The sequence below is a fragment of the Pituophis catenifer genome, unplaced genomic scaffold, assembly GCF_029215685.1.
Source record: "Pituophis catenifer annectens isolate HBS135680 unplaced genomic scaffold, rPitCat1.0.hap2 SCAF_1, whole genome shotgun sequence".
Lineage (NCBI taxonomy): Eukaryota > Metazoa > Chordata > Lepidosauria > Squamata > Colubridae > Pituophis > Pituophis catenifer.
The window spans coordinates 261162569-261189851 of record NW_027256881.1 but is presented as its reverse complement, the minus strand read 5'-3'; the positions used below and the strand labels follow the sequence as shown (position 1 = coordinate 261189851).

Below are 27283 nucleotides of genomic sequence, written 5' to 3'. Positions count from 1 at the left end.
AGCAGTGTGTAACTTGAGAACTAGCACCTTGGATTCTCTCTTTTAAACTCTTCCCGGCTGTCCTTTTGTTCTCCGCTTCGGCTCCAGGAGCTGCAAGCAACCCCCTTCCCACCTCATCCCTGGCTGGGTGGGGGGGGCTCGGAAGAACTTCATTCAGCAAGGCTGGCCGGGTGACCTTCAGGGCGGAGACCTCCACCCTGGCCCCCTTGGCTGCTTTGAAAGTGGCCGTGCAAGCCCAACCCAGCCCAGTCTAGCCAGCCTCCTTGGTTGACAGCTGGGGAAGTGGGGTGGGGGAAGAGAAGGTCCAAGAAGACCCCTGGGTTGCCCCACCATGTTTTTCCTGCCCCTTCACCCTCCTTTCACTCGTTGCCTCTGTCCGCAGACAAGACCCCTCCCCAAGCTGCCATCCCCCTGATCTCCCACAATCCTTGCGTACAGCCTTGCGTACACGGGCGAGCCTGAGAAGACACATGTTGTTGGCCTTCGCGCCCCACGCCAGGGGAGCCCCACTAATTTCCCTTTTGGCCTGCCCTGCACTAGGCATCACCTCGGCTTGGGAGTCAAACTCGGTACCCTCCCCTCCAGGGCGTCCTTCCACCCAACCGAGCCCTGCCAACTTTACGGGAATGGGGGGTGGTGGAAGAAAAGTTTCCAGGCATTGGGGAGCTGCCACAATTGCCAGAGGTAGCGGCCTGAGCAGCACCGGCAGAACAGCTGGTTTGCGCTCTGGCACTAGTCCCCCTGCCAGAGGCTGAGGTTTTGAGATTGTGCACCTCAAAAATAATAAGACCCCTGATAATAAGGCCAAGTCCATATTTCAGGGGTCAAAAGAAAATAAGACCCTGTCTTATTTTTGGGGAAACAGGGTACATTATATGATTGGATTGTTGTGTGAGATCTTAGACTTATATACCGTTTCACAGTGCTTTACAGTCTTCTCTAAGCAGTTTATGGAGTCAACATATGCTCCCCAACAATCTGGGTCCTCATTTTACCAACCTTCGAAAGGATGGGTATCTGAGTCAAACTTGAACTGGTGAGAATCGAAGCAGTCAGAAGAATTAACTTGCAGTACTGCATTCTAACTACTGTGCCACTACGGCTTTATGGTTCCTTACCTACAGACAGAAATCTTGCTATAAACTAAAGCAATTACTTGCATTACTATAAATATTCTCTGAAAATTGCTGGAGCAGAATCTTCTTAACTCTCTTTCTCCCAAACCAAGGTATCTAAGCTGGACCAAGCTATCCAGCTTTGCTGTCTCTTTGCACACTGGAAAGCAGCCTTTTCATTCTTGGAATCCAGATTACATTCCATTACATCTGAGTTTAAAGAAATTCTATGCATTTGTCTTTATATGAATGTTTATATGAAAGAGTTTTGACTTTTTCATATAAACTTGGTGAAAAGTGCTTCTCCTTTTCACCAAGTTGCATAATAATGCAGATAGTGAAATGTGTATTGCTTTTCAAAATAAACATATTTAAAGAATATGAAATCGAATTCTTACTGCAGTTTCTATGATTAGGGTTCTAATCAAAAATTAAACACAGCAAAGTTAGTTTTATATCTTCAGATTTATTAAATTATGTACACACATGCATATTTTCCTTTTGGCTCTCTAGAACAAGTGCTGACAATTAAGACTTTGTCTAACCAGAATTTGGACTGTTAGTGAACAGGTGCATTATGTTATCTATATTTCCACTTAAATGTGTGTGAGGACTTGAGATCATTTGGGGGGAAATGACAAAATTAAGTAAAAAATCTTGCTTGACTGATTTGGTATGGAAAATCCATGAAATCAAGCCAGGACATTAGGGAGAAAAAACGCAGGCATCTACATATTTGAGGTTTGAAGATTTATACCACATTCCAAAACTTTTCAGTAGAATAGACAGCCTTTCCACCATTCTAATTTTGAAATATAGGAACCACTTTTTCAATACATAAAGTTCATTTACAAAAAACCCATGGAATATATCCAGATAAAATGTCATGTTAAGAATGTTATGGAGTTGCAGACTTCCAGATGAAAACATGGCAGTCTTGCACATCTCAGAAAATAATACAGAGGCAAAGCAACAGCCAGGCTATATGCCCGAATTAACAGAGCTTCTCAGAAAAAAGATAAGCCATGAGATCGCCCACAGGAGTCACACAAAGAAAACATCCTATGCTCATAGCTTCATGTGAAACCTCCTTAAGAGACACTGGGTGTGCCCCATCCACTTTATAAAGCATGTTTAAATGGAGCAAAATTAAAGTGTAAAGAGACCTTCAGATTATCACAACACCTAAAGCCATCTGGAGGAGTGTACCTTCCATCCGAGAAAAATTTAAAAAAACTAATTACAAAGAATTTTTAAAAAAATTAAATGCAAAGTATTTTGGGATGATAAATTTAAAAAACAGATTAAACAGAGTTAAATCTGGAATATTGCCTCATTTAAAGATTTTTTTTTAATTAAAGAAAATACGCACACACTCTCATTGACTCACTCACCTTCTCTCTCTCTCTCCCATCCATCCATCCATCCATCCATCCATCCATCCAAAACAAGATTGTTTAAATTTGAATCTGAATGGCTCACCTTGTTAAACAAAGAGGTAAGTAGTAACAATGAAATTCTGAGGCTGCCATATAATTACGAAGTATGCTCAAAGCACATGGGAAAAAACTATCTCTTATTTTTTACTCCCTTTTTATGGGTTAAAATTTCAAATTAAAAAGAATGATCATTACTAAAGGGAATCAAAGTTATAGAAGGGAGGGGAGGGTTTCCTGCCTAAGTAGAGGATTGGACCAGAAGAACTTCAAGGTCCCTTCCAACTCTGTAATTCTATTCTATTGTTGGACAACGCCAGAAGAATATATGACAAATACATTTATACATTTAAATTGTAGCAAAGAAAACTATTTTATTGACCAGTAAGATTATGTGTATAAAATGTAGATGTGATGATGTAACCACAATGGAAGATAAAATAACAAATACTGAAAGTTTTATGGATTTTCCCCCCCTGAAAATGGAAAATGCTAAAACGATGCTTTTTAGATCAGATGATGGGGGAAAGTATTGAATAAGGGACAAAGTAATGATGGTTATGTTTAAGCAGGAAGAGGGATAATTTTGATTGTAACTGCTGTAATGAAAGTTGGAAGTCACTTTTTTCACTGTTTTTTCTTTCTCTTCCACAACACACACTTCCACGGTCCAACAGAATCAAACAAATAAATGGATAAGGTAATTGGATAGTATTTTAATCTTACGTGTACACATATTGATGCAGAATAATGTTTTACTATTGCTATCTTTATTCTCCTTTTAGATAACGTGGAATAGTATTATATTTTACTGCTTCTATAATAAAATATAACTATTTCCTTATACAGTAACTACAATACTTTATATTTAATTATTCTTATATATCATATATATTTCTAAGATGTTTTAATTCTATAAATATCACAGAATTCAGGACTATAAATTTATTTTTTTAACGGTATCACTCACTGTCTGTATATATTCTCGTTATGACTGGCAGAATGCAAAACCCTATAGATCGAAAATTATCTGATGTTGATGTTGTATTACAGCCACATTTTACTTTCTAACTTGCTTCTATTTGTATAATTTTCCTTACATTTTTTTTCAAAAGATACTAATGAACAATAAATTTAGCTATTGACAAAGAAAGAAAAGAATGCATTCCAGGCTTTGGAATTATAGCAACTGCTGTTATCAAAAAGACCACAGGCAGTCCTAGCCCTGAATTTAGGAACTTATGTGGTGGAGGTATCATAATACAATGCTTTTGAAATATGTCTAGCTTTATAATTATATAGATAAGCACCCATTTATCAATTCTACATGTGAGTAAGCTACATGAGCATTCTGAAGTCAATATTTAGGGATTTTGTAAACATACTTTTAAAAATATGTCATGTCTACAATCAAAAATTATATAATCTAACGTGTAATCTTCATATTCATTCAGAAGTCTGTTGAATTCAATGGGCCTTATTCCTACACATATGGAAACAAAAATCTAACAAAAAACCAGATTACATCATAATTGCCTTTGTTTCCTTAAAAAAAACAGAATACCTAACAGTTACTCTCCATTCCTACTTTGCAATTTCAAATATCTTAACATTCCTTCATTTTCACTTATTTTGGTCCTCCTTTACTTACACCCAGTGTTTAGAAAGCAACATGAGCCTTGCATTTCAGAATAAGCCTGACATTTGGAAAGCTAATATTTAAGAAGTGCAATAAAACTGGAACAAAATTGAAAATATAAACATAGTTTAAGTTGTAACGATGCCAACTAGAATAGAATATTTTAAGCTATGGTACCTAACTACATAAATGCTGGATCTGATCCTTGGCTGCTAACTTATTGAGAAGTCTTTGATTAGGAAATTTATCAAAGCCTTTTTGAAAATCCAAGCAGATGATGTCTATTGGTTCTATGTAGTTTATTAACACCCTAAAACATCCTGGTAGGTTATTTAAAAATATGCAACTCTGTCCCTACACTTGGTCTCTGCAACTGAAAACTGGAAAGAGGTCAACGTAACTCCAATTTTTAATAAGGTTGATGGGGAGATCTTAGAATGTATAGGTCCGTGATGGCGAACCTATGGCACGGGTGCCACAGGTGACACGCGGAGCCATATTGGTGGGCACGCGAGTGTTGCCCTAGCTCAGCTCCAGCGCGCATGTGATTTTCAGGCCTTTCGGTCCCACTGGAAGTTGGGAAACTGGCTGTTTTCAGCCTCCGGAAGGCCTCCGGAAGGCCTCCGGGGGATGGGGAAGGCTGTTTTGCCCTCCCCAGACTCCAAGAAAGCCTCTGGAGCTTGGGGAGGGGGGGAAACGGGCCTACCAGGCCCACCGTGCCATTGCATGCCAAAAGCAGGGGGAAGTGTGAGGGGGTCACGTGTGCATGCTCAGGAGGGCGGGGTGCATTGAATTGTGGATATGGGCACACACATCCACGATTCCCCCGCTCCCCCCGCTTTTGGCACGCGACGGCAAAAAGGTTAGCCATCACTGGTATAGGTAGTTCAGTTTAAATCTGTTTGGGGAAGATACTTGGCAACTGTCCTTAAAGATAAAATGATGAAACATTTGGTCAGGGATACTCAGCATGATTTCATTAAGAAAATGTCTTTTTTAGCCAACATACCAGAATGTTTTTAGGGTGTTTTTAGGGTCTTGTAGAGCCAAGACTTCTCAGTAAGGTTAGCAGCCATGGTAAAAGGGAAACCTATCTTATGAAAAAGGAGCTAGCTAAATAATAGAAAACATGGAATAAATAGACATTTCTCACAGGAATGTAACTACTAGGATTTCTCAAGGTTCTGTCCTAGGGCCAGTACTTTTTAACATTTACAAATGATATGGAATTGGGCATGAAGAGTGAAATAACCAAATTTGTTAATGATTGTTCAGAGTGGTTAAAAAGGGGGGGGGGTTTGCAAAGAGTGCCAAAGGAATCTCTGCAAATTAGGATAGTGAGCATTAAACTGGCAAATAACATACAATGCATTGTCTAGCAGTTTAGATGGTGTGTCATACCCACAACCTTTGGGTATGCGCTCAACAACCCCACCCAGCTATCTATATTTCTAACGTTTCAATCATGTGCCACCAGAAGCCACATGCCACAAGAGGAGATTCCTCACGGTGAGAAAACACCGGTTTGGCCCTTGAAAAATCAGTCTTCTTTAAAGGAGAACTTTTCCTTACAATGTCCTCTTTTTCAAAGATCCTCCATTCTCTGATACAGTCAATTAGTTGCATGTGGGATTCTACTATCACATCCCTGAGAGCCCCTTCCCCCTGCTTCCCTCTTCCTCTCTTAAGTAAAACCAGTTAGCTTCTGTTCTGACCTGGGTTTCCTGAGACATTAAAAAGCACACAATTAGTCCCAAAAACCTTCTTTTTATTTCAATGGCTGTGAATTCTGTTCATTCACAGATGAGTCACAAATAGTTGTAAAGAGTCCAAAGAAGTCTGCCACAGTCCTATGGGCTAAGGCTGATAAGCACCCACCTTTATCTCCCTTGACACACTGCCAAGACCTAATTGGCAATTAGCTTTGCAAGCCCACATGGAACACAGATCAAAACAGAGTTGCAGAATTTAAACCAGCCAGACCAAACAACATTGCTTCCTGCAAAGGCTCACGTGCCTTTGCTTCTGGGAGGGGCCAATCATCTCCAAACCCTACTCCCGAGTCGTCCCTTTTGTTTTAACTGTTCTTGCCTTCTGGCAGCTCTGCACAAGCATGCACTAGGAACAGGCTCCCTGTTCCTCTGCCTCACTGATGTCCGACTCTGAGGCTCCGGAATCCGCACATAACTCCCAGATGGCCCTGGCCCCATCTCTGCCTCCAACGCAGAGCCCTCGTCCGAGCCTTCCCCAGACTCCAGGACTGGCCCATGTTCCTCCCCAGCCTCCTTGCTGTCTGACTCTGCTGCCATCTCTGCAGGCTGCCAGCGGACCACAACAGCTTCAAAAGGGTCAAACTTGTTTTCTGATTACCAGAAACTCCCTACACCAAGGACACATCCACGATCTCTGTCCAGTGATTAGATAACCATACATGTGACACTCAAAGCAACATACCATGTATATCCCACACCCCATCTGCCTACTTTCACACATATTTTAGAAGACATATGTTTACATTTAATGTAAAAGACATATGTTTACCTTTAGCCTTACTGTTCAATATATTTTACAAATCTTTTTCTTCTGACTTATACCATATTAATCATTTTTGAATTTACTGCACATAATTTAGAAATAAAATGTTGCTATTTACAGCCGCAATGATGTAAAAATAATTAGATATTAGGTGCTACTATGGAGTATCAATGGCCAGAATAAAGTTGGTGAGACATGAGTCACGCCATGAAAGAGAGTTACTTAATAGTAAGATGGATGGCATATAAATAAATATCCAAAAAATAATATATATTCCATATATATATAAACAAATTAGATGAAGTCTGAAGCAAAGAAGGCAGAAAGGTTATTAATGAATGGCCAAAGGTAGCAGAGTACAGTAAAGCCAAACAAATAATTAAAATGTCAGCACAATAAAATTAACATTTCATCATGTATTAAGTTTAGATTCATTGCATTTTGAAATAAGTATTTTGATTACATTTTCTAATTAGAATTTGCTGGATTCATTTCAAGAAATGCTGTCTCATGGTTTTTCCAGTTGTTTCAAAGATATATGCTTTTCTTTCCTAGGAATAGTCAAGGCAGTAACAACATTAAGGGGGGGAAAAGTACTTCACGTTAAAACAACAATGTACATTAACTAGTCTTAAAACAAATTGACAAACCAGTCATAATAGGAGCAGTTACAGCTCATCATTAAAAAAGCATCTCTCTAAAACACCACTGAGATTCAACTACTAGGCAACAGTAGAGCTAGCCAAGTGGATCTATGAAGAAAGAAGGATCACTCTGTTATTTGATGCCAAGAATGTGGGTGGCAATCTCAGCCAGAATCCAAAGAACCATTTAACCAGTTCCACATGGTCAAGAAGACTTTGATTCATGCTACACTGCATGTAAACTGAGGAGAAACATCATTCCTACAATGACAGAGAGAGACAAACAGATAGTGTTCCAATGTTGCAATAGGAGAGGGGGGAAAATCATACAGTGCTTGCATTTAGTTAAATCAGTCTGCAACTACCCTGTGGAAAAGAGTGCCAATAATTGGCTTCTTTCACCTCTGTTAGCCATGAACAAAAGCGTTGTTTGATTTCACAAGGGGCAAAATGAACCAAAGGTAGTCAACTAGCTGAACCAATGGGGTGGAATAACAATAACCTGCAGCATTTTTCTTTTTCTCTTTGTTCAAACTTTCAAAGTTGTTAATTAAGACCTACACAAAACAACCCCACTGGATTCTTTCAATAAGGCATTACATGCCTCTTTACTTGTATTTAAAGAGGGAAAGGAGCCTAAACTTCTGAAAGACGGTAACTAGTCCAATTATTTTTGTGTATTTTTTAACAGGAAAATACAGTTACAATTTACCTCCTGAAAATTATTTTCAAGAAAATATAGGGTATTCTGTGAAGTTTACTGTATCTTATTTGAAGTGCGATGTTAAAAAAGACCGATTTTTGATAAATGCCTCCTCTTCTCATAGAGAGGTTATTTTCACAATTCAGAGTCAAAAGACACATAAACACACACTATAGATAGTCCTCAACCTACAACTACAGTTGAGCCCAAAATTTCTGTTGCTAAGCAAGGCGGTTGTTAAAGGAGTTTTTCCCATTTCGCGAACTTGCTTGCCACAGTTTTTAAGTGATTCACATACTGTTAAGCTGTTAAGTTAGTAACATGATTATTAAATGAATCTGGCTTTCATTGACTTTGATTGTCAGAAGGTTGCAAAAGGAGATCACATGACCTTGGCACGCTGCAACGGTCATAAATACATGCCAGTTGTCAAGTGTCCAAATTCTGATCATGTGACCACGGGGTGCTGCAATGATCCTAAGTGTGAAAAACAGTCATAAATCACTTTTTTGATGCCACTATAACTTCAAACAGTCTTTAAACGAATGGTTGTAGAACTAGGACTACCTGTATTCTCAGGACTCATGCTAATGAAAATTCATAAAAAGCCTTTCTTAAAAAGTATACAAAACTTATGTTTTTAGAGATTCATGACAGAAACGTGTCTGCATTTCTATAACAATACAAAGCAATGATAAAATTGCCTAAAAAACACTGTATGTAAATTCAATAATTTCTTTTTTTTAAATCCATTCAACAGACAAGTTCCCAATATATTAAAACCGCTTTTGAAATTTCCCCTTGGTTAAGCAATGAATACCGAAGCTAGAAAACATAGGCTAATAACCTAGCTTCTGTATATTCCAGTCATGATTACCAATCTTCTTAATTATTTCAATTATATGTTTAAAGTGGAAGACAATATTCACAAGCCAGAAGTTCAAGCTATCATTCAACCTCAAAGCTCACTAAATAATTTTGGGTTATTCACTTTGGGTCAGTTTCCTTCCTTCCTTTCTTTCCCTCCTTCCTTTCTTTCCCTCCTTCCTTTTCCTCCCTCCCTCTCCCCCTCCCTCCCTCCCCCTCCTCTCTCCGTTTCTCTGTCTCTCTCCCTCTTATCCTTAGTTTTGAATTCCTGGAGATATATAAAACCAATGAATTTATCAAAATTATTCTGTGACGTAAGACATACATATAGTATAACACAATGCTTTAATATTTTTATCTTAATCAATCACTCTGGCAGTAGGTGCATGCCTAAAAACATGTGTTTTAAGAGAATATTAATGCTCCAATAGTTCTGCTGCTTGCTTAGCAGATCAGTCAACATGGAACTCTTAAACATGCCAATAAATAAATGGCTGATACTTTAGCTGCCCTGGAGTAGTGAATTATTAAAAAGGAAACGCAGGTCCCCACATCTCTTGCTTGGTCAAAACAAAGTCTAACAAAGCTGCACCTCTCTATCTGTTATGTTCACAGAATTTACTATCAAGATTTTTTTTAAAAAAAACCAAAACTAAACAAAAACATGTGATGCATATATATAGCTATTATCTTAAGAGGTCCGATGGCTTGATATTGATACTCTATTGACTTCTGTAAAAAGAAGAGATATCTTGAACTGATATACATTTCTGTAGAGAAATAACAAGCAAAATTAGTTGTAAACTACAACACAGTTGCTGAATTTAAACCCTATCTAAGCCCTGGTTCCCTAACTAAGTGCCTCTTAGTGTTGGTATAAGACTCCTTGTTCTTCTAATTTAAAAAGAAAATTAAACGGGATGGTAGCATGCCTCAGACATTATTTAATTTCCAATAATGCTTCTGGGCTCTCCAAAATCCCAGGGCATTATAAGAAAATCAATCTGACAAGAGGTCTTGGGCAGGAGTACAAAAAGAGCACATGAATGCCACATATGACCCTGGGGGCTCAGGTTGCCTGGTCTTACCATTATTGTTTACTACAGCAGTGATTGGGTACACAGAACATTGTAAGCCAAACTCAAAATGCGTTAGTGTTTCTGGCAAATACAGCCACGAAATTTTAACTTCTAATTTCTTTCAGTAAAAATTTAAAGTGCAGCAATATTTATTCCCAAAATGAATATTTTTTACAGACGTAGACCTCATTTCACCATCTTTTATGAATATTCAACATGGGTACATAGGCAGATAAGGTCATGGTACAAACCTAACTCTTTCATAACGCTAGTTCTGTAAAATATTAACAAGTAGATAAACATTAGAACAAGGTCTTTCCCAAAAAAATCAAGCTTGTTAACATTAAGAGGATTGAGACCAAACAGAGATATAGGAAATACATCCCACTGCTCTTTGAAGTTATAACAGGTTTCTAACCCAAGTTCTGTGCATGAGGAATTTTATCCAAACCCCTTTTTTCTTCTTCAGATATTCCAAATGCAAAACTGCCATACATGTAGTCCTCGACTTACAACCATCTGCTTAGTGTCATTTCAAAGTTATAACGATGCTGAAAAAAGTGACTTATGACTGTTTTTCACACTTATGACTGTTGCAGCATCCCCGTGGTCACGTGATCAAAATTCAGACACTTTGCAACTGATATATATTTAGGACTGTTGCAGACTCCTGGGTCATATGATAACCTTTTGTGTCCAATGGCAAAAGGTGTTACCAACTTCACAACTGCAGTGATTCACTTAACAACTGTGGCAAGGAAGGACATAAAGTGGGGCAAAACAACTTAACTGTCTTGCTTAGCAATGGAAATTTTGGCCTTAATTACAGTCGTAAGACAAGGATTACCTATATAATGAATGTAGTAATTTACCCAATCTGAGTGATTAATTAGATCAAGTTGCACTGCCAACTCCAAGGTATTATTTGATGATCCTGCATAGCATGATCATTAAATGCCTATATAATGAGTTTTCTCAGATGATTTGCTGATGGCCAGTACATTGCTGATCATGTCTATGAGAGTGGATTTACTCCCAAAGCATTCTTACATAACAAATAAAACTTTAATGTGGCACATATAACCATGCACTTTTAATAACAGTAAGAATAGAGTGTTGCGCTAAATCAGAAACGGTCTAGTTTCTAAATCTAAATCTAGTTTTAAATCATATATATTGTATATTTTATACTGTTTTGTATATAACAATTCACAAAAGACAAAATAATTAAAATGTAACAATACAGTTACAATAGATTAAAAATGTGCATTAAAATATTGATGGAACTTGTTTCCAAAATGGCCAATCAAGAGCTTATTGCAAGTCAGGATATGAAAACCCTTGGCAGTCACACATCTGTTTAATATGAACTAAACAATTCTGTTCATATTTTGAAAAACACATTTTTAACCTGTTAAATCAGTCCTAGAATTGGTCTACATTTCAATTTTCTATATGCATACACATAAAAATATGGGCCACCAAAGTTAAAAAGAAACCCGAAAAAGAATATTGTAGGGGAATATATATAACTGAATATAGAATATTGTAGGGGGGAAAAAACCCCTCTGACAATCTGAAGCAGAATTTGCTAGAAGTGAGTTAAAGCTGTACTAAGAAACAGGGAAAAGAAAGAAGAGAAATAATTTATAAGATGTCATTGTACATCTTAGAACTCATTAAATGTTTACAATGAATGTTAAGTAACCTTAGCCTAATTAGATGATTAAAGCCTAAATAGGAACCCCTACAGAGTGTATCATATTTAAAAAAATTTGCTTATAGTCTTTGGTAAAACAATTGTAAAAACAATTGTAAAAAATATCCCCAAAAACCTAAACACAGAAAAATTCATCACCATATTTATCTTTTATAAATATTGATGCATCATTCCCTATTTAAAAACATATACTTTCTAATTTTTTGCTTCTTTAAATAGAGGGCAAAATAAAGTTCCCACCTATATCTGTACAATCAATTTATATTATATAGTGCTATTACACGACAGCATACAACATTTAAAAACTACATTCAGAAACTGTCAGTATCTCTCTTTTGCCTCATTTAAAAACATTTTTTTTCATTTCCTAGACAACTGAAAACAGGAAGAAAACAAAGGAAAAAATAAATGTTACACCGCCAAGAGTACAAATTAGATCAAGGGTGTGCCATTTATCATTTTCAATATTCTGCCTACCACTGGTCGAACATGTTTCTTTTGTGGAGTTTCTGTTGTGGGATTTAAATACATATAAAACATTAATTATTCTGTGTACATCACTGATCAACATAGCTCGTTTTAATTATTCCAGTGAGATGCTAATACACTTAATGAACAATAATATAAACCACATAGTAGTGATTAATAAATTTGTTAATTCTATAAAAACCTACATTTGATATAGCTAATATGCAGTTTCACACATTTTTATAATAAAACAGTATTATTTTGAAAGATATTTCATGTCTTTTATTTTTTACTATATATACCTATATAGCAAAAAACTGTTATGTTTGTAGACATTATGCACACCTCTAACTGCTATTTAGCTGGAACACCATCATACATTTCCAGATACTTGTATACTGCCGAAGAGCATATGGATTGAACACTAAGTGCTATAGAAATTAAAGCATTACTTTCAGAAAAACAATGAACCAGCTACATACAAATACAAGTTTTAATTTTTTTAAAAAAACCTTTCTAAACTAGGGATTTTAACCTTTTCAGGTCATGGAACTGATTGTTTAAAAACTAAAACTATAATCCCTTGATCAAGAGGCAAAGCTTAGTGGTAGAAAATTGGCTGTGCCCAATTTTGGAGGGAAGATGGGAGGGGAAGATTTAGTCTCTCACAAAATTCTACCAAATTCCTACGCCCGCCGAGAGTTCTATGGAACCCAGTTTAAAACTCCTGCAATGTAGTATATTTCTTTGATATGTTTTAGGAAGGCATTTAATGCCAGAAGAATCTAAATTTTATCTGGTATTTTACCATAATTAGACATCTGCCTGGTTTTTATGGTATAATTCTTCCTTTAGTTTCACGGTATTTTAGGGAGTTTTACATGAAATGTTACTGATTTTAATTATTAGTCATCTTGAGCAGGATAAATAAAATAGCAATAATAATAAAAAAGCCACTTTACTCATGAACGAAACTGAAATATTTACATATGTTTTTATCTACAATTTAAAATAGGCATCACAATCCAATTCCTAGGGAATATGAAATGAATTATTTAATTTTGAATAGTACAAACAACTAAAATACATGAGTATTTTCATTCTGTACTGGTAGCAACATGGCTGAGCCCAGAGGATAAAACCAAGGCTCTCCAGCCTTCTCTCTCAGAAACTTTTGGGGTTTACATATCTCTGTTTTGTCTCTTGCCTTGATAAATCAAGCTGGTGGTTATGCTGCCAACAGCTATTTTCCGCCGGGGGGGGGGAGTGTTGGTGTTGTATCATCTTCTAGCATCCTTTATTTAGCCTTGCTGTGTCTGAGAGGTTTCTCACAATTTGTGCACCGTACTAACAAGTAAAGGGTTAAGAATGAAATAAATTAAGATGGTAGATATGAATCTAACAAAACAAAAATCATGGATTCAATAATTCTACAAACTTTGGAGATATCTAAATAGCTTATGCCATCAACAGATGAATTTTTCTTTTCACTATTTAGAGTGCTGTTTCTCAGTCTTAGCAAGTTTTAAGATGTGTAGACTTCAACTCCCAGAATTCTCCCACCCAACACCCAGCTGAGGAATTCTGGGAAATTAAGTCCACATATCTTAAACTTGCTGAGATTGAGAAACACTGATTTCTTTCAGTAATGTCGCACTGGCACATGTAGGCTTCAATAATTTCTGAAGTGTTAAGCATCTCTGTTTCCTTTCTTTCATTATTTCAGGAACTGTTATTGTTTAAAAAACTGGGAACTGATTAATACTTTGTATACTCATTTCCAAGTATAAACATGTTCACACCGTTTCTCCCACCACAACTGCATCCAGAATTTGAATAAGCTTTTGTAGAATTATACAATAACATAAAAACACAATATAGAAATACCCTTAAATATTTGGATGAGATTCAATCCGATTACAAATGCAGAACAATTCTTGACAATCTTGAGTGTTATTTAATTATTAATTACTTAATAACTGATAATTTTAAAGCATTCCATTAATTAAAAATATCTGCATAAAAAGTGAACATACAGACAGACATGTTAAGTAAAACACAGTAGGAGACATAGAGAGGTACTAGGGCATCATAATAGAGTTTCAGTTTTCTTACCCAAAAATAGAGATGTGCACATGCTGGAATGTTCCATATCCCATCAGAACATGCTACTTGGAAGAGGGGAGGGGTAATATGGTACTTTCCAGAAATAAATCTTCTGGACTGGAATCAGCTTAAAATGATTCAAGGGTGGCCCTGCCATAAAACAGGCCAGTTTCATCTGGAACACTTCAACCAACTTCTAATTTGGAGAATTTACTCCAGGAAACTGCTGAACCACCTCCAAAATGGCACAAACATCCATACATAAAAATATTTGACCAGCTTGTCAAGCATCTGTTAAGAAAGTATTCAATCAACGGTTCACAAGGCAGAAGAAATAACAAGATTATATAGAGAGCTATTCAACCACACAATATACTGTTGAATTCAGCAAGAGACATTTTCCCCTCAAAATAAGCACAACGATGGCCAAAAATAGGCAAAGAACAAAATTGGAAACATATAGCCTGGTTTCAAATACAGATAGTCCTCGACTTACGACCACAACTGAGCCCAAAATTTCATTTGCTAAGCAAGACAGTTGTTAAGTGAGTTTTGCCCCATTTACAACCTTTCTTGCCACAGTTCTTAAGTGAACCACAACAGCTGTTAACATGATTGCTAAGTGAATCTACTTTCTCCATTGACTTTGCTTGTCAGAAAGTTGATCACATGACCCCAGGACAACTGCAACTATCATAAATATGAGTCAGTTGCCATGTGTCTGAATTTTGATCACATGGCCATGGGGATGCTGTAATAGTTTTAAGCACGAAAAACAGTCATAAGTCATTTTTTTCATGCCATTGTAATTTCAAACTGTCACTAAATGAACTGTATTAGTACCAAATAGCCCAGTGGTGAAATCCAAATTTTTTTTACTACCAGTTCTGTGGGCGTGGCTTGGTGGGTGTGGCAAGGGAAGGATACTGCAAAATCCCCATTCCCTCCCCACTGCTGGGGGAAAAATATTGCAAAATCTCCATCCCCACCCCACCCCACAGCCAGAGATGGTATTTGCCGGTTCTCCAAACTACTCAAAATTTCCGCTACCGGTTCTCCAGAACCTGTCAGAACCTGCTGGATTTCACCCCTGAAATAGCCTTTGGTAATGTCATAGTATATAACATCTTCAATCTGTCTCTCATTAATGTCTTTTCATAATTCTGTCAGCACATTTTTGTATACTTATGAAGTCATTCCAATTCTCTTGCATGAGAATCATGGAGTCCCAAGTTAGATCATCTGATATTTTAAAAAGGTTGCTTCCCAGAAAAATCATGTTGCTTTATAAAATAATACACTGTAATGCATAGGTTTAAAACCAAGTGCCAAGTGATTTTTCTTAACCATTTAAATGATTTACATAAAACTCTACAGAGAATAAGAACTTTATCTCTACAGAATCAACTCCCTGACAAATTAGATCTGTCTTTGTCTGCAGATAAAATACAGGGAGCCCTCAAATGACCATTTGTTTACTGAGAGCTCAAAATAACAATAACAATTATAATCAGTCCTTACAGTTAAGACACAGTGCCCCCTCAGCTATGTGATCAAAATTCAGATGTTTGGCAAATGGCATGTATTTACAATAGTTGTGGCATCCAAGAATCATGTGATTGCCATTTGCAACCATCCCAGCTGCCTTCTGACAATGCTGGAAAGAAACTGGATTCAATTAATGACCATGTGATTCACTTAACAACCATGCCAATAAAGGTTATAAAAATAAGAAGGGCTCACTTAATCACCACCTCACTTAATGATTTAAGTTCCAATCCCAATTCTAGTAGCCTAACCTCTCTTTTAAATTGTTTTTAAAATTTTTTAAAATTTTTAAATTTTAAACTTGTCTTATGAATTTGGGGTGTTTTAAATTTCGTTTTCTGGGCCAATTATTTAATTGTATTTTAATGGTTTTTTAACATTTATATTATATGTATTTTATTCGGCTGTTCACCGCCCTGAGTCCTTCGGGAGTAGGGCGGTATACAACTTCAATAAATAAATAAATAAATAATAAATAGTAATAAATCAAGGACTCCCTGTACTTATCTAGCTTTTCTTTGAAAACAGAACACTTAAACATTTTAATGAACTTTTGTCTATATAAAAGTAGTCCTCCACTTTTGACTTGTCACTTAACAACCATTCGAAATTATGTCAGGCCTGGAACAGGGACTTCCTGACCTCTAAAGCACTTCTGGCCATTGTAAAATGCCCTGCACAATCACTCCCTGCAGTCATATGACCACATTTTGGTTGCTTGACAATCAGCTCATCTTTATGACCGGTTGCAATGTCCCAGAGTCACGTAACCATGATTAAAAAATTTTTGCTGGTTTCTGGCAAAAAACACACATTTGGAAGACACAACTGCAATATTCACTTAATAATCACAGATTTGTTTAAAAACCACCGTAATTCACTTAACGACCACCACAAAATGTCATGACATCAGACAAAGTCACATGGATTCCTTGACTTATGACCTAACAACTTACAATCAAAAATCTGGTCCCAATTGCACTCACAAGTTGAAAACTATAGTATAGAATATTTCTTAAATCCCTTATATGTTGTTGAAAGACATCTTTAATAAGAGAACATTTAAATACTCTTAAAAATTAAGAATGTGTGCATATTAAACTAATAAAATTAATTTAAGTCAAGTTTCTTCCAAGATGAGTCCTGAATACTCATGTAAAGTTGCTCGGATTCGGGAAGGCTTGGACTCCGACTGGATGAGTCCAGGGGAGGAGACAAGGGCAGGTCTTGAGAACATTATCTGGGAGGAGTTTGATCCTGTGGCTCCCGAGGATGTGGACAGGGTTCTGGGTAGGATTAGTGCCGCCACATGTTTATTGGCCCCGTGTCCCTCCTGGTTGGTACTGGCCTCCCGGGAGGTTACACGAGGCTGGCTCCAGGGGATCATAACTGCTTCTCTGAGTGAGGGTGCCTTTCCTGCTGCCTTGAAAGAGGCGGTGGTGAGGCCCCTCAAGAAGCCTTCCCTGGACCCGGCTGAATTAGCCAACTACCATCCGGTCTCCAACCTTCATTTTGTGGCGAAGGTTGTTGAGAGTGTGGTGGCACGACAACTGCCCGGGCACCTGGATGAAGCTATCTATCTGAACCCATACCAGTCGGGCTTCAGGCAGGGGTACAGCACAGAAACGGCATTGGTCGCGTTGATGGATGATCTCTGGAGGACTCGGGATAGGGGTTGCTTCTCTGTCCTGGTCCTGTTAGATCTCTCAGAGGCTTTTGATACCATCAACCATGGTGTCATCCTGCAGCGGTTGAGGGGGTTAGGAATGGGGGGCACCGTTCTGTGGTGGTTCTCCTCCTTCCTCTCCGACCGCTCGCAGTTCGTGTTGACAGGGGGGCAGAGGTCGACTTCGAGGCGCCTTGCATGGGGAGTACCGCAGGGGTCAGTCCTCTCGCCCCTTCTGTTCAACATTTATGTGAAGCCGCTGGGTGAGATCATCTGTGGTTTTGGGGTGAGAGTCCATCTGTACGCTGATGATACTCAGCTGTACATTTCCACCCCAGACCACCCCAACGATGCCCTTGATGTGATGTCTCGCTGCCTGGAGGCCGTGCGGGTCTGGATGGGGAGAAATAGGCTCAGACTCAACCCCTCCAAGACCGAGTGGCTGTGGTTTCCGGCACCACGATATAGTCAGCTGGTACCATTGCTGACTATTGGGGGTGAGTCTTTACCCCTCACAGAGAGGGCCCGCAATCTGGCCGTCCTCCTGGACGCACAGCTGTCTTTAGAAGAACATATGACGGCCATGGCCAGGGGGGCTTTTTATCAGGTTCGCCTGATCTGCCAGTTGCAGCCCTTTCTGGACCGCGACGCCTTGCGCACAGTCACTCACACCCTTGTCACCTCCCGACTGGACTACTGCAATGCTCTCTACATGGGGCTCCCCTTGAAAAGCAGCCGGAGGCTCCAACTGGTCCAGAATGCGGCCGCGCGGGTGGTTATGGGCGCAACTCATTGTGCCCACGTGACACCCTTCCTGCATGAGCTGCACTGGCTCCCAGTGGTCTTCCGGGTGCGATTCAAGGTGTTGGTTACCACCTTTAAAGCGCTCCATGGCATTGGACCTGGCTCCTTCGAGACCGTCCTCTGCCACAAGTAGCCTCCCACCGGCCAGTCCGCTCCCACAGAGAGGGTCTCCTCAGGGTGCCATCGGCCAAATTATGTCAGCTGGCGACACCCAGGGGGAGGGCCTTCTCTGTGGGAGCCCCTGCCCTTTGGAATGAACTCCCCCCAGAAATTCGCAAAATCTCTGATCTCCGTGTATTTCTCTGTGCCCTCAAAACCATGTTGTTCCGCCAGGCTGGGCTATCAATATAAAGATTTTAATTGGTTTTAAATTGGGTTTTTAAATTCGGGGTTTTATAAATTGGGCCTATTATTTAATAATTTTAATTATTTTTAAATATTGTCTGTCTTTGTGTTTTTAATTAGGCTGTACACCGCCCTGAGTCCTTCGGGAGAAGGGCGGTATAGAAATAAAATAAATAAATAAATAAATAAATAAATAAATAAATAAATAAATAAATAAATAAATGTAAGTATTTTGGCAGCTAGCTGGAACTCATTTGTATTAGTGCCTTCCAACATTTTTTTTTTAATTTCCCAAACTACACTGCTCAAAAAAATAAAGGGAACACAAGCAGAAGACATCCGAGATCTGAATGAATGAAACAGCCTTATTAAATACTTTGTTTGTTACATACAGTAGTTTTGTGTTTCCTTTAGTTGTTTGAGCAGTGTATAAACTACTGTATGTAACAAACAAAGTATTTAATAAGGCTATTTCATTCATTCAGATCTCGGATGTCTTCTGCTTGTGTTCCCTTTATTTTTTTGAGCAGTATATTTTACACTCCTATTTCCTGAAATTCTCCCTTCTATTAAGTGACCTGATCCTGCTTAATTTGCATGTCCAATGTCAGCAAAGTGCTCTTACCTTTTGAGACATAATCACTTATTCTTACTAAAAAAAAATCTGCAGAACTTTCACTTCTATTCTTGGACAACATTAAGTATCTTATCAGTGTAAACAGATATGTGTTGAAATATAAACAATCCATTTTTACACAGTCTACTTCAAAACAACAAAAACAACAAAAATCCCTGATGAAAGATACTCTGTTAAAGCTACAACTATATAACTTGTTTGAAATAAGTCCTACTGAGTAAAGACTCACTTCTGATGAGATACATATAACATTAGATTGTGTTTTAATTTGGTGTTTTCAAATATAGTACACTCAAATTTATGCTTGCACAAACTGTACTGAAACAGGGATTACAACGACTCTTTACAGATGAATAATATTAAACCTTTTACACATTTAAATCCATAGTTTATCTGAATTGACAGTGGCTAAATATCAGAATCAGGACCTTTTTGGCAAATAAACTTAGCTATAGTAATGATGAAAAAGTCTTATTACTTTTCAGCTGCTATTTAAGAAAAAAAGAGAAATGATTTCCAGTTTCTATTTAAATCTAAACACTTATACAATTTTCTGTAAGAAAATTATGGAGTTAAGAATTAGGGAGGTTAAATGAAGGCAAGTGGTATGAAAAAAGCAAACCAAACAGAACTCAGTAATTGTGGCTTTACTATACATAGGATGAAGAGACTGAGAGAGAAATAAACCAATATAAATAAATTCAAGAGATTCTGTAGAACTGTAAGTATGCTGAAATATTCATTTGACATGTCTCTTAAAAGAAAACAATGTTAAATAACTGCAACTTAGTACAAAGTTTAGCATGATAATGCTTTTGTTAAAACTAATATTTTTCTTCAACCCTAGCCATGAATTTACTAAGCTATATCATATATACTATGCAATATAATAACCAAGAATGTATAATTTAGTCTCTATAAACATTCAGAATTCAATAGATTTCTACAACATTCCAAGAACCTATTTTTTTTTACTTTGAAACAAAGCCCTTTCATAAGGGGCACCTGAATTTAAACACTGGATAAGTAAATATTGAAATGGATTGCTTTTTCTTCCTATGGAAGCTATCATGCCTTTTTGAGTTCCTATGCCATGATCAAATGTCCACCTATAATCAGAAGGATCTTCAATGGTGATACAGGATTTATCTATTTTATTTATTTATTTAAAACATTTATACAGCCATCTATTTTATAACCAACTCTGGGAATCTCCCAATCAATATCCATGAACACTTAGTGCTTATATCATCTTCCCTTCTCTCCCCCCCAAAAAATTTTTCCCCCTTTTCTCACTCTATAATAAGAGAGACGGAATGGCATAAAGTTGCCTCCTGCATGTTCGATGGAGAATAGAAGCCAGATATCTCCAATCCAATTGGAATACCTTAGCCGACACACCATACTGGAATAATAGACCTGCAAGTTGGTTAGGTGAAGTAGAGTTTCTTCTTGGAAGACAGGAGGCTGAAGTATCCATATAGTAAGATTTTCTTGAGCTTCGAAATAATAGAGATCCACTCAGCATAACAAGTCAATCTAATAAATTTGTGATATGGAGCTATATTTGCATATCATATTAGTCATCAACTGTCATGAAAGAATGAAAACAATTATTATGACATCTATATACTGGTAGAAAGCAATCATGAGATCAGATATTCAGCAATTAAGCACTAGAATTATGCAAGCCAAAGCATTCTTGACTACAGTACTTTATGACATCAATTATTTTCTATTTGCCATCAAATTTTAACTGTTATAGTGCTATCAATCTCTATTATTGTTACTTTTTTGCTATTAGGCCCTTTTCTATTCAATTCCCCCTACCGTTATTTATTATTTACAGGTAGTCCTCAACTTACAATCATTTGTTTAATGACTACACTACAGTACAACAGCACTGAAAAACTGATCGTTTTTCACACTTATGACCATTGCAGCTGTGATCTATGATCATGTGATCAAAATTTGAACAATGGCAACTGACATGTGGTTGGCTGCAGTGTCCTGGGGTCATGTGATCGATCACCTTTTGTGATCAAGCAGATTTACTTAACAACCATGTTACTAACTTTAACTGCAGTGATTCACATAACAACTCTGGCAAGAAAGGTTATAAAATGGAGCAAAACTCACTTAACTATCTTGCTTAGCAATGAAAATTTCTCAATTATACGACTCAATTGTGGTCGTATGTTGAGGACTATCTGTACCTGAACTTTCAATAGAATAAAAAACATATAAATCAGGCTCGTAAACAGTTATTTGCCTGCAAGTTCGGAAGCCTTTTATAAAGCAGGAGAGAAAGATCTTTGTTGCTATTATAGCAGGTCAATGAGATACAAATGATTAGCATAAATACCTGTGAGAAAATGGCTAATAAAACTGTACTTTATAAGATAGTGGATTGAATCCAATTTTGGTTTCATGTAGACATAATTGTTCCTATCAGCAAAAGCAGTATGAGATAATTCTCCAGTCCTCTGAAGTTAATTTCACATGGTACTTGAGAATAATCTCTTCCTATGGCTCCCACTCGTTGGAAGATCAGCATTAGTTTCTTCCTATTTGCAAATCTTACATTATTTTTAACAGTATCAATGTAGCCAATAATCTTCCTATGTACTATATATTCTAATTTATGCACCCAATGTATATGTTTGTTGCTCCTTTAGAATATACTGAAGATATTCAAAGCTTAGTAAAAAAAAAAAATAGACAAAAATAAGATCATATGCTAGTGCTGGCATCTGAATTTTATGTGTTTTTCCTGATGATTTAGACTTCAAGCCTCAAAACACTGGACGTGCTAGTTGGGATTGATGGATACCGTATTTGAAAACATCTGGAGGAGATCAAATTGCTAAACCTTAATTTGAAGTTTGAATGTTCTGCAAGCTCTTACATTTTCCTTCTACATAATAGTTTTCTCTCGTATGTCTTGGTTTTCTCTAAATACCGCATGCCAGAATAGTAAACTGCCTAATGGTCTTTTCAAATCATGGTTTATAAATCCACTGTAAACTATGGTTGGAAATAGCTATTATGTACAAAAATACAATAGAAAATCCAGGGGAGTGTAAGACATAGGGAGAAAAGGATCAGTATGTCCTCAATCATCAAATCATGTTTTGACAGATTTCATTTATAGCTTTTCAGTTGCGGTTAAGTAAATTGGTAGATTATTGAAAATATACAACAAATAGCAATGCTTTCCTTTCAATATTTGTGTGCTATTTCTAATGACAAATGTACAAAAAACAGAAATATTTCATTCTTTTTAAGCAACTGAAAAATGAGTTTACCATAATTTCCTTTCAAATGTGTGATTTTAATTCTCAAACTGACTCAACTATATAGCCACTATAGCCATTACATTAAAAATGAACATATCAAGTCAAGGTGAGTTTAAGCAGACTACCACAAAGCTACATGCTTCCATACTTATATCTCAATCCTATACATGTTTGCAAGAAAAACAACTTCCTCATATAATCGAACTAAAAAAAAACTGCACTGTATACAATTGTTGCCATGTACAGAAACAAGTAATAGAGAAAATACTATTAATACATAGCATGAAACCTCCAATATAAGGTATTTGCAAGAACAAATAACAAATTATTTAAATTTCTTCATTATATGTAAAGAAGTTATAAAAACTTTTAACAACCAAATCTCTTTAATGAAATGTTTGCTCTTCCCATCCTTTGGTGCCATTTAGTAATGGAGTTATTTACCTATGTTTTATATTTCAACTACAAAACAAGAAATGGTTTACAAAATCAATAACTTTTGCAGTAGTTACCTTTTCCAGTATAAAATAAAGCTTTCCCTAATGTGGCAACCAGAGAATGTTTGGACCCAAAACTCACAAAGGCTGATGACCCAATGTACAAATACTCCCGATAAATCCAAATTTAGAGGAAAATGATCTAGTTACTAACAAGAAAAATTACCACTTAAATCACAGTTTTACCAAGCATATTGTACTCACTACAAAGTCCATATCATATGCTTATATTTCTTTTATATAGGAATATATTTTATTCTAAAAATCCAGAGTTATCTTAGTAATAAGTGACTGCATTTCATTATAAAATCACGTTATTGGTTTATAATTTTAAACTCTGCCTAAAAAACAGAGCACACCCAATATGTCTTATTATAAAAGATTTGTGGGAAACTTTAATTAACAGTGGTGAGTTTTTAATAATACCCATTTAAAATATTAGTTGAGTGAATGGGATCAATGATGATGCTATTATGTGATCTTGTGTAAAATTAGGTGCAGGGTGGATTGCACATGCACATATATGTAAAAGTTCATGTATTGGGATTGGTACTAAAAGCAGTAGGTCCTGGGATAAAACATGTTCAGCAGTGGCTGGTCCCTTAAGAAACTCCCTTCCAAGAGACAGTTTTTTCAGCTGTGGTATTCAATATTTTTTTTTAGAAATCTATGCATTTCAATTGGATATTCATTTTTAAAAAATTATGCCAGTGATTTATTTTTTGCTGCTGTAGCTTTGGGAATTGTTTACACTTCTTGAATAATGTTAGTTCTTATAAAGATATTATTTGTTTGGTTATTTGCTGGAAAATAGATGTTTTATTCCAATTGCAAATAAATTGCTAATTTGTATGTTACAATGAATATTGTAACATTGGAAGCAGATATCTCAACATATACACCTGCCTCTTCTCTCCAAATATAAAACATATGATACTCTCAAATTCAGAGCCAATGCTGGCATCTCAAGCAAATTTGAACTCTCACATCTTAATCTTGAGGTTACGGTTCATATCTCTGACGGATATTCTTCTATTCTTGACTTTTCTAATTCTTCTATTTCTTGACTTTTAAGCAGCACCTCACTGCTCATAATTCTTCTGAAAATTAATAGTTTCTTACTGCCTGTCCTCTCTCAAAAGTTTCAGCTGAAATATTCTACAACATTTCCTTCGTCTTGGTAATTAAACAAGATTTTTGCTTCATTAGACCCTGAATATTTCACACCTGACTTTAAAACTATAGCTTCTCAAGTAAGCTCTAATTACTAATATTAAAACAAAAGCAATTTTTAGGAAATTCTCAAGACCTTTATGGTCTGCCGATTCAGCACAAAGAATGATTAACATCAAACCACATACACACCTTGCAATACCACACCCTTGAAATCCTAGATGCAGTACACACCTAATAGTGTTCTATAAGTTTATCCTTATAATGGTTTTGTTAGAGAAAAGCTGGGGTTAATTGTATTGATGCCTTAGTTTTGCTGAATTTGCTTTCAAACTAAGCCTAAGTAATGTTGCCTGGATTAAGTGATTTGACACCTGCATTTCTGCACAAATAGAAAGGCATTTGTGTGTGTGTGTATGTGTATGCATGATTGTGCCATAAGGAAGTTAAGTCTTTTTGTGGACTGGAATGCGTCTGTAGATTCAGTCAAATGGGCTATTATTCATCCAAGCTGTCAGGTGAACTCTATTTTCAACTTGCTTTATACAGTATGCAGGCAGTTTATTACAGTCTTAGACCAGTACAAGAAATATATCTATTGGTACCTTGTGAGTACTTATAAATCTATCTTGAGACAGTAAATAAAGTCAAACTAAAATACATTTATAAAACAACCCAACTAAAATCCATATGTGAAATCCAAAAGTAGCAATCTATCTACGTTATAAAGTGGTATCTATAATTGTGATTACATATAAAATTACAAAATTGTGGTGTCTAAAATTTACCTAAAATGTGGTATGTAATATTACAAAAACCTGATAATGTCTAAGAGTGCATAGAATATATCTGTGGAAGCAGGAACTTGGTGCATCGTGTGCAGCATTTTATGGAGTGTATTTCTTTAGAGTAGTATTTCCAAGAATCCTGGAAAAAGCACCATTGGGATCCACCAACATTTGTTCACTCACATTTACCTGTTTGCATAGAACTCACTTATCTCTCCATAAGGAATGTCACAGGGGTCATTCCTTTCTTCCCAACCTTTACATCCAACTCTGTTACTGTTACTCATTATAAAAGCCCAAAACTAGAGAAATGGAAAAACCATAGACTTAAGAAGTGGCAAACAGTGAGAAAATGTCTGCCAATTTTTAAAAATACCATAGGCATATTTATTTGGAAATGCAAATAAAAAGAGTGTTTAAGGATTAAAGGTTACAACGAACACTATGCACAAGATATATAGCCATTCTCCACCAGTGAATCCTACATTAGCCAATTGCCATGTTTTAGTTCCTCTACAGTCCAAATTCTTAACATATGTCCCACTTTCCCTACTGAAAAGACTTCAAAAAGACCAACCACCTTTAAGCATTTTGAACAACAAAGTAGCCAACAGGGCAATTAACAAAATTCCTAAACTCAGCCATTAAGTTCAGATAGAGATTTACTCCAAACAAGGAAAGGTACGTTCACCCCTGACCTAAAATACACACCCACACCCACACGCACAACCTCATGTACATTTTACTTACTCCCAGATCCCTGAAAGTGAGAATCCCACATCGGGCCGGGTAGTACGCATAGCTCAGAATGCGCATTAGGCACACACAAACTCGAGCCAATGCACTTTTTTTTTTTTTACGCGTTAGTAAATCGATCCAAAAATCAACGGGGGTGCTGCAAAGTGGTCGATTTTCCCCGGGCGGGGAGGATTTCTCCCCACAGGTGAAGGGCTGCAGGAGTTGGGAGAGAAGCAAAAGAGAGGCGCCTTTCTCTCCCTTCCCTCGCTTTTTAGGCCAGGTTATGAAGCACACACAACCTGTTTGGCAAGGTTAAAAAAAAAAAAAAAGACGGGTTTAGCACCCACACACACCCTTCCCGTACTCCCCCACCGCTTCATTCCCCCCCCCCTTTCTTCCCTACTTACAGTAAATGAGTGAAGGCGCTGAGTCCTTCGGGCACGGCGGTGAGCCCCCTCCCGGAGCAGTCAACTCCTCCGTCCCCATCGCAGCTACAGGAAGCCGGGCATGGAGAAAGGGAAACTCTTTCGCTGGGCCCAGCCAAGCAGCCAAAGCCCCAGGCGAAGAAACCGAGCAGAGCCAGGCAGCGCATCGTCCTTGTCGCCGAGGCGGTCAAAAGCTCCCACGGCGCGCACCGCCCGGCCGGGGACGATCCCTTTTCAGCAACGGGGGGGCCCCAAGTGCTTTTTTGCGCTCGCCCCGCCCGGGCCCTGGAGCTGCTCCGAGTCCTTCGTCTGGCGCCGCTGGCTGGCTGGCTGGCTGCCTCCCTTCCTTTCCCACCTCTCGGTCCTTCTTCGTTCCCCTTCCCCGCAAAAGCAGTCCCGCCGCGCGGAGAGCCGACGTTTCAGCGCCTCGCCTTCCTTCCTTCCGACCCCATGGAAAGGCGGCAGGCAGGCTGTCGTCGAGCCCTCTCAAGGCAGCAGGTAAAAACGTGCCCCGTTGGAATCTGCCATGACGGCTCTCCTTTTTTTTTTTTTTTTTTTGCAACGCCGCCTTAGAGGTAAAGCGCAGCTCTTCTAGGAAGCGAAGACTTCAGCCATTCCAGCACACGCGCTCGCCAGTTCTTTCCTCGGCTCGGGCCGTTGCCGCTTTGCCAGCAACTGCCTTGCCCGCCTGCCTGCCTGCCTGCCTGCCTGCTATCCTTCGCCTTCTAGGGTTGCACACAATACGGGGACTGCGTGTGTGCGCTTAACTCGCCCGACTCCCGGCGCCTGCTGAAGCGATATGCAAAACAGCGAGGTGTGTATGCTAATGAGAGAATCGTGATGCTCCTTCTCATTGGTCGAAGAGGAGCCTCAGCCTAGTAAATATATACAAATCTCGGAGCCTGTTACTTCACCCCACCCCACATATACACACGCCGCAAACCTTCGGCAGCCCCGAACAGAAGGGAAAGAAACGGCCTCTCATTGGTTAAAAGGGAGCTACGGGTAGGCGGGGCAACAAGCGATAAGTGACAGGAGTGGCGGAGGATTT

General features: G+C 37.9%; 1 protein-coding gene across 1 annotated transcript in view; it reads right to left on the bottom strand.

The window, feature by feature from the left end:
* The window catches only part of LGR4 (leucine rich repeat containing G protein-coupled receptor 4), a 78727-nt gene extending 51701 nt beyond the window's left edge, over positions 1-27026 (bottom strand). Inside the window, exon 1 of the mRNA XM_070934890.1 lies at positions 26215-27026. Within this exon, the coding sequence (XP_070790991.1) occupies positions 26215-26399 (185 nt within the window). The 5' untranslated portion in view covers positions 26400-27026. The remainder of the gene's footprint in view (positions 1-26214) is intronic.
* Between the last annotated feature and the right edge of the window lie 257 nt (positions 27027-27283).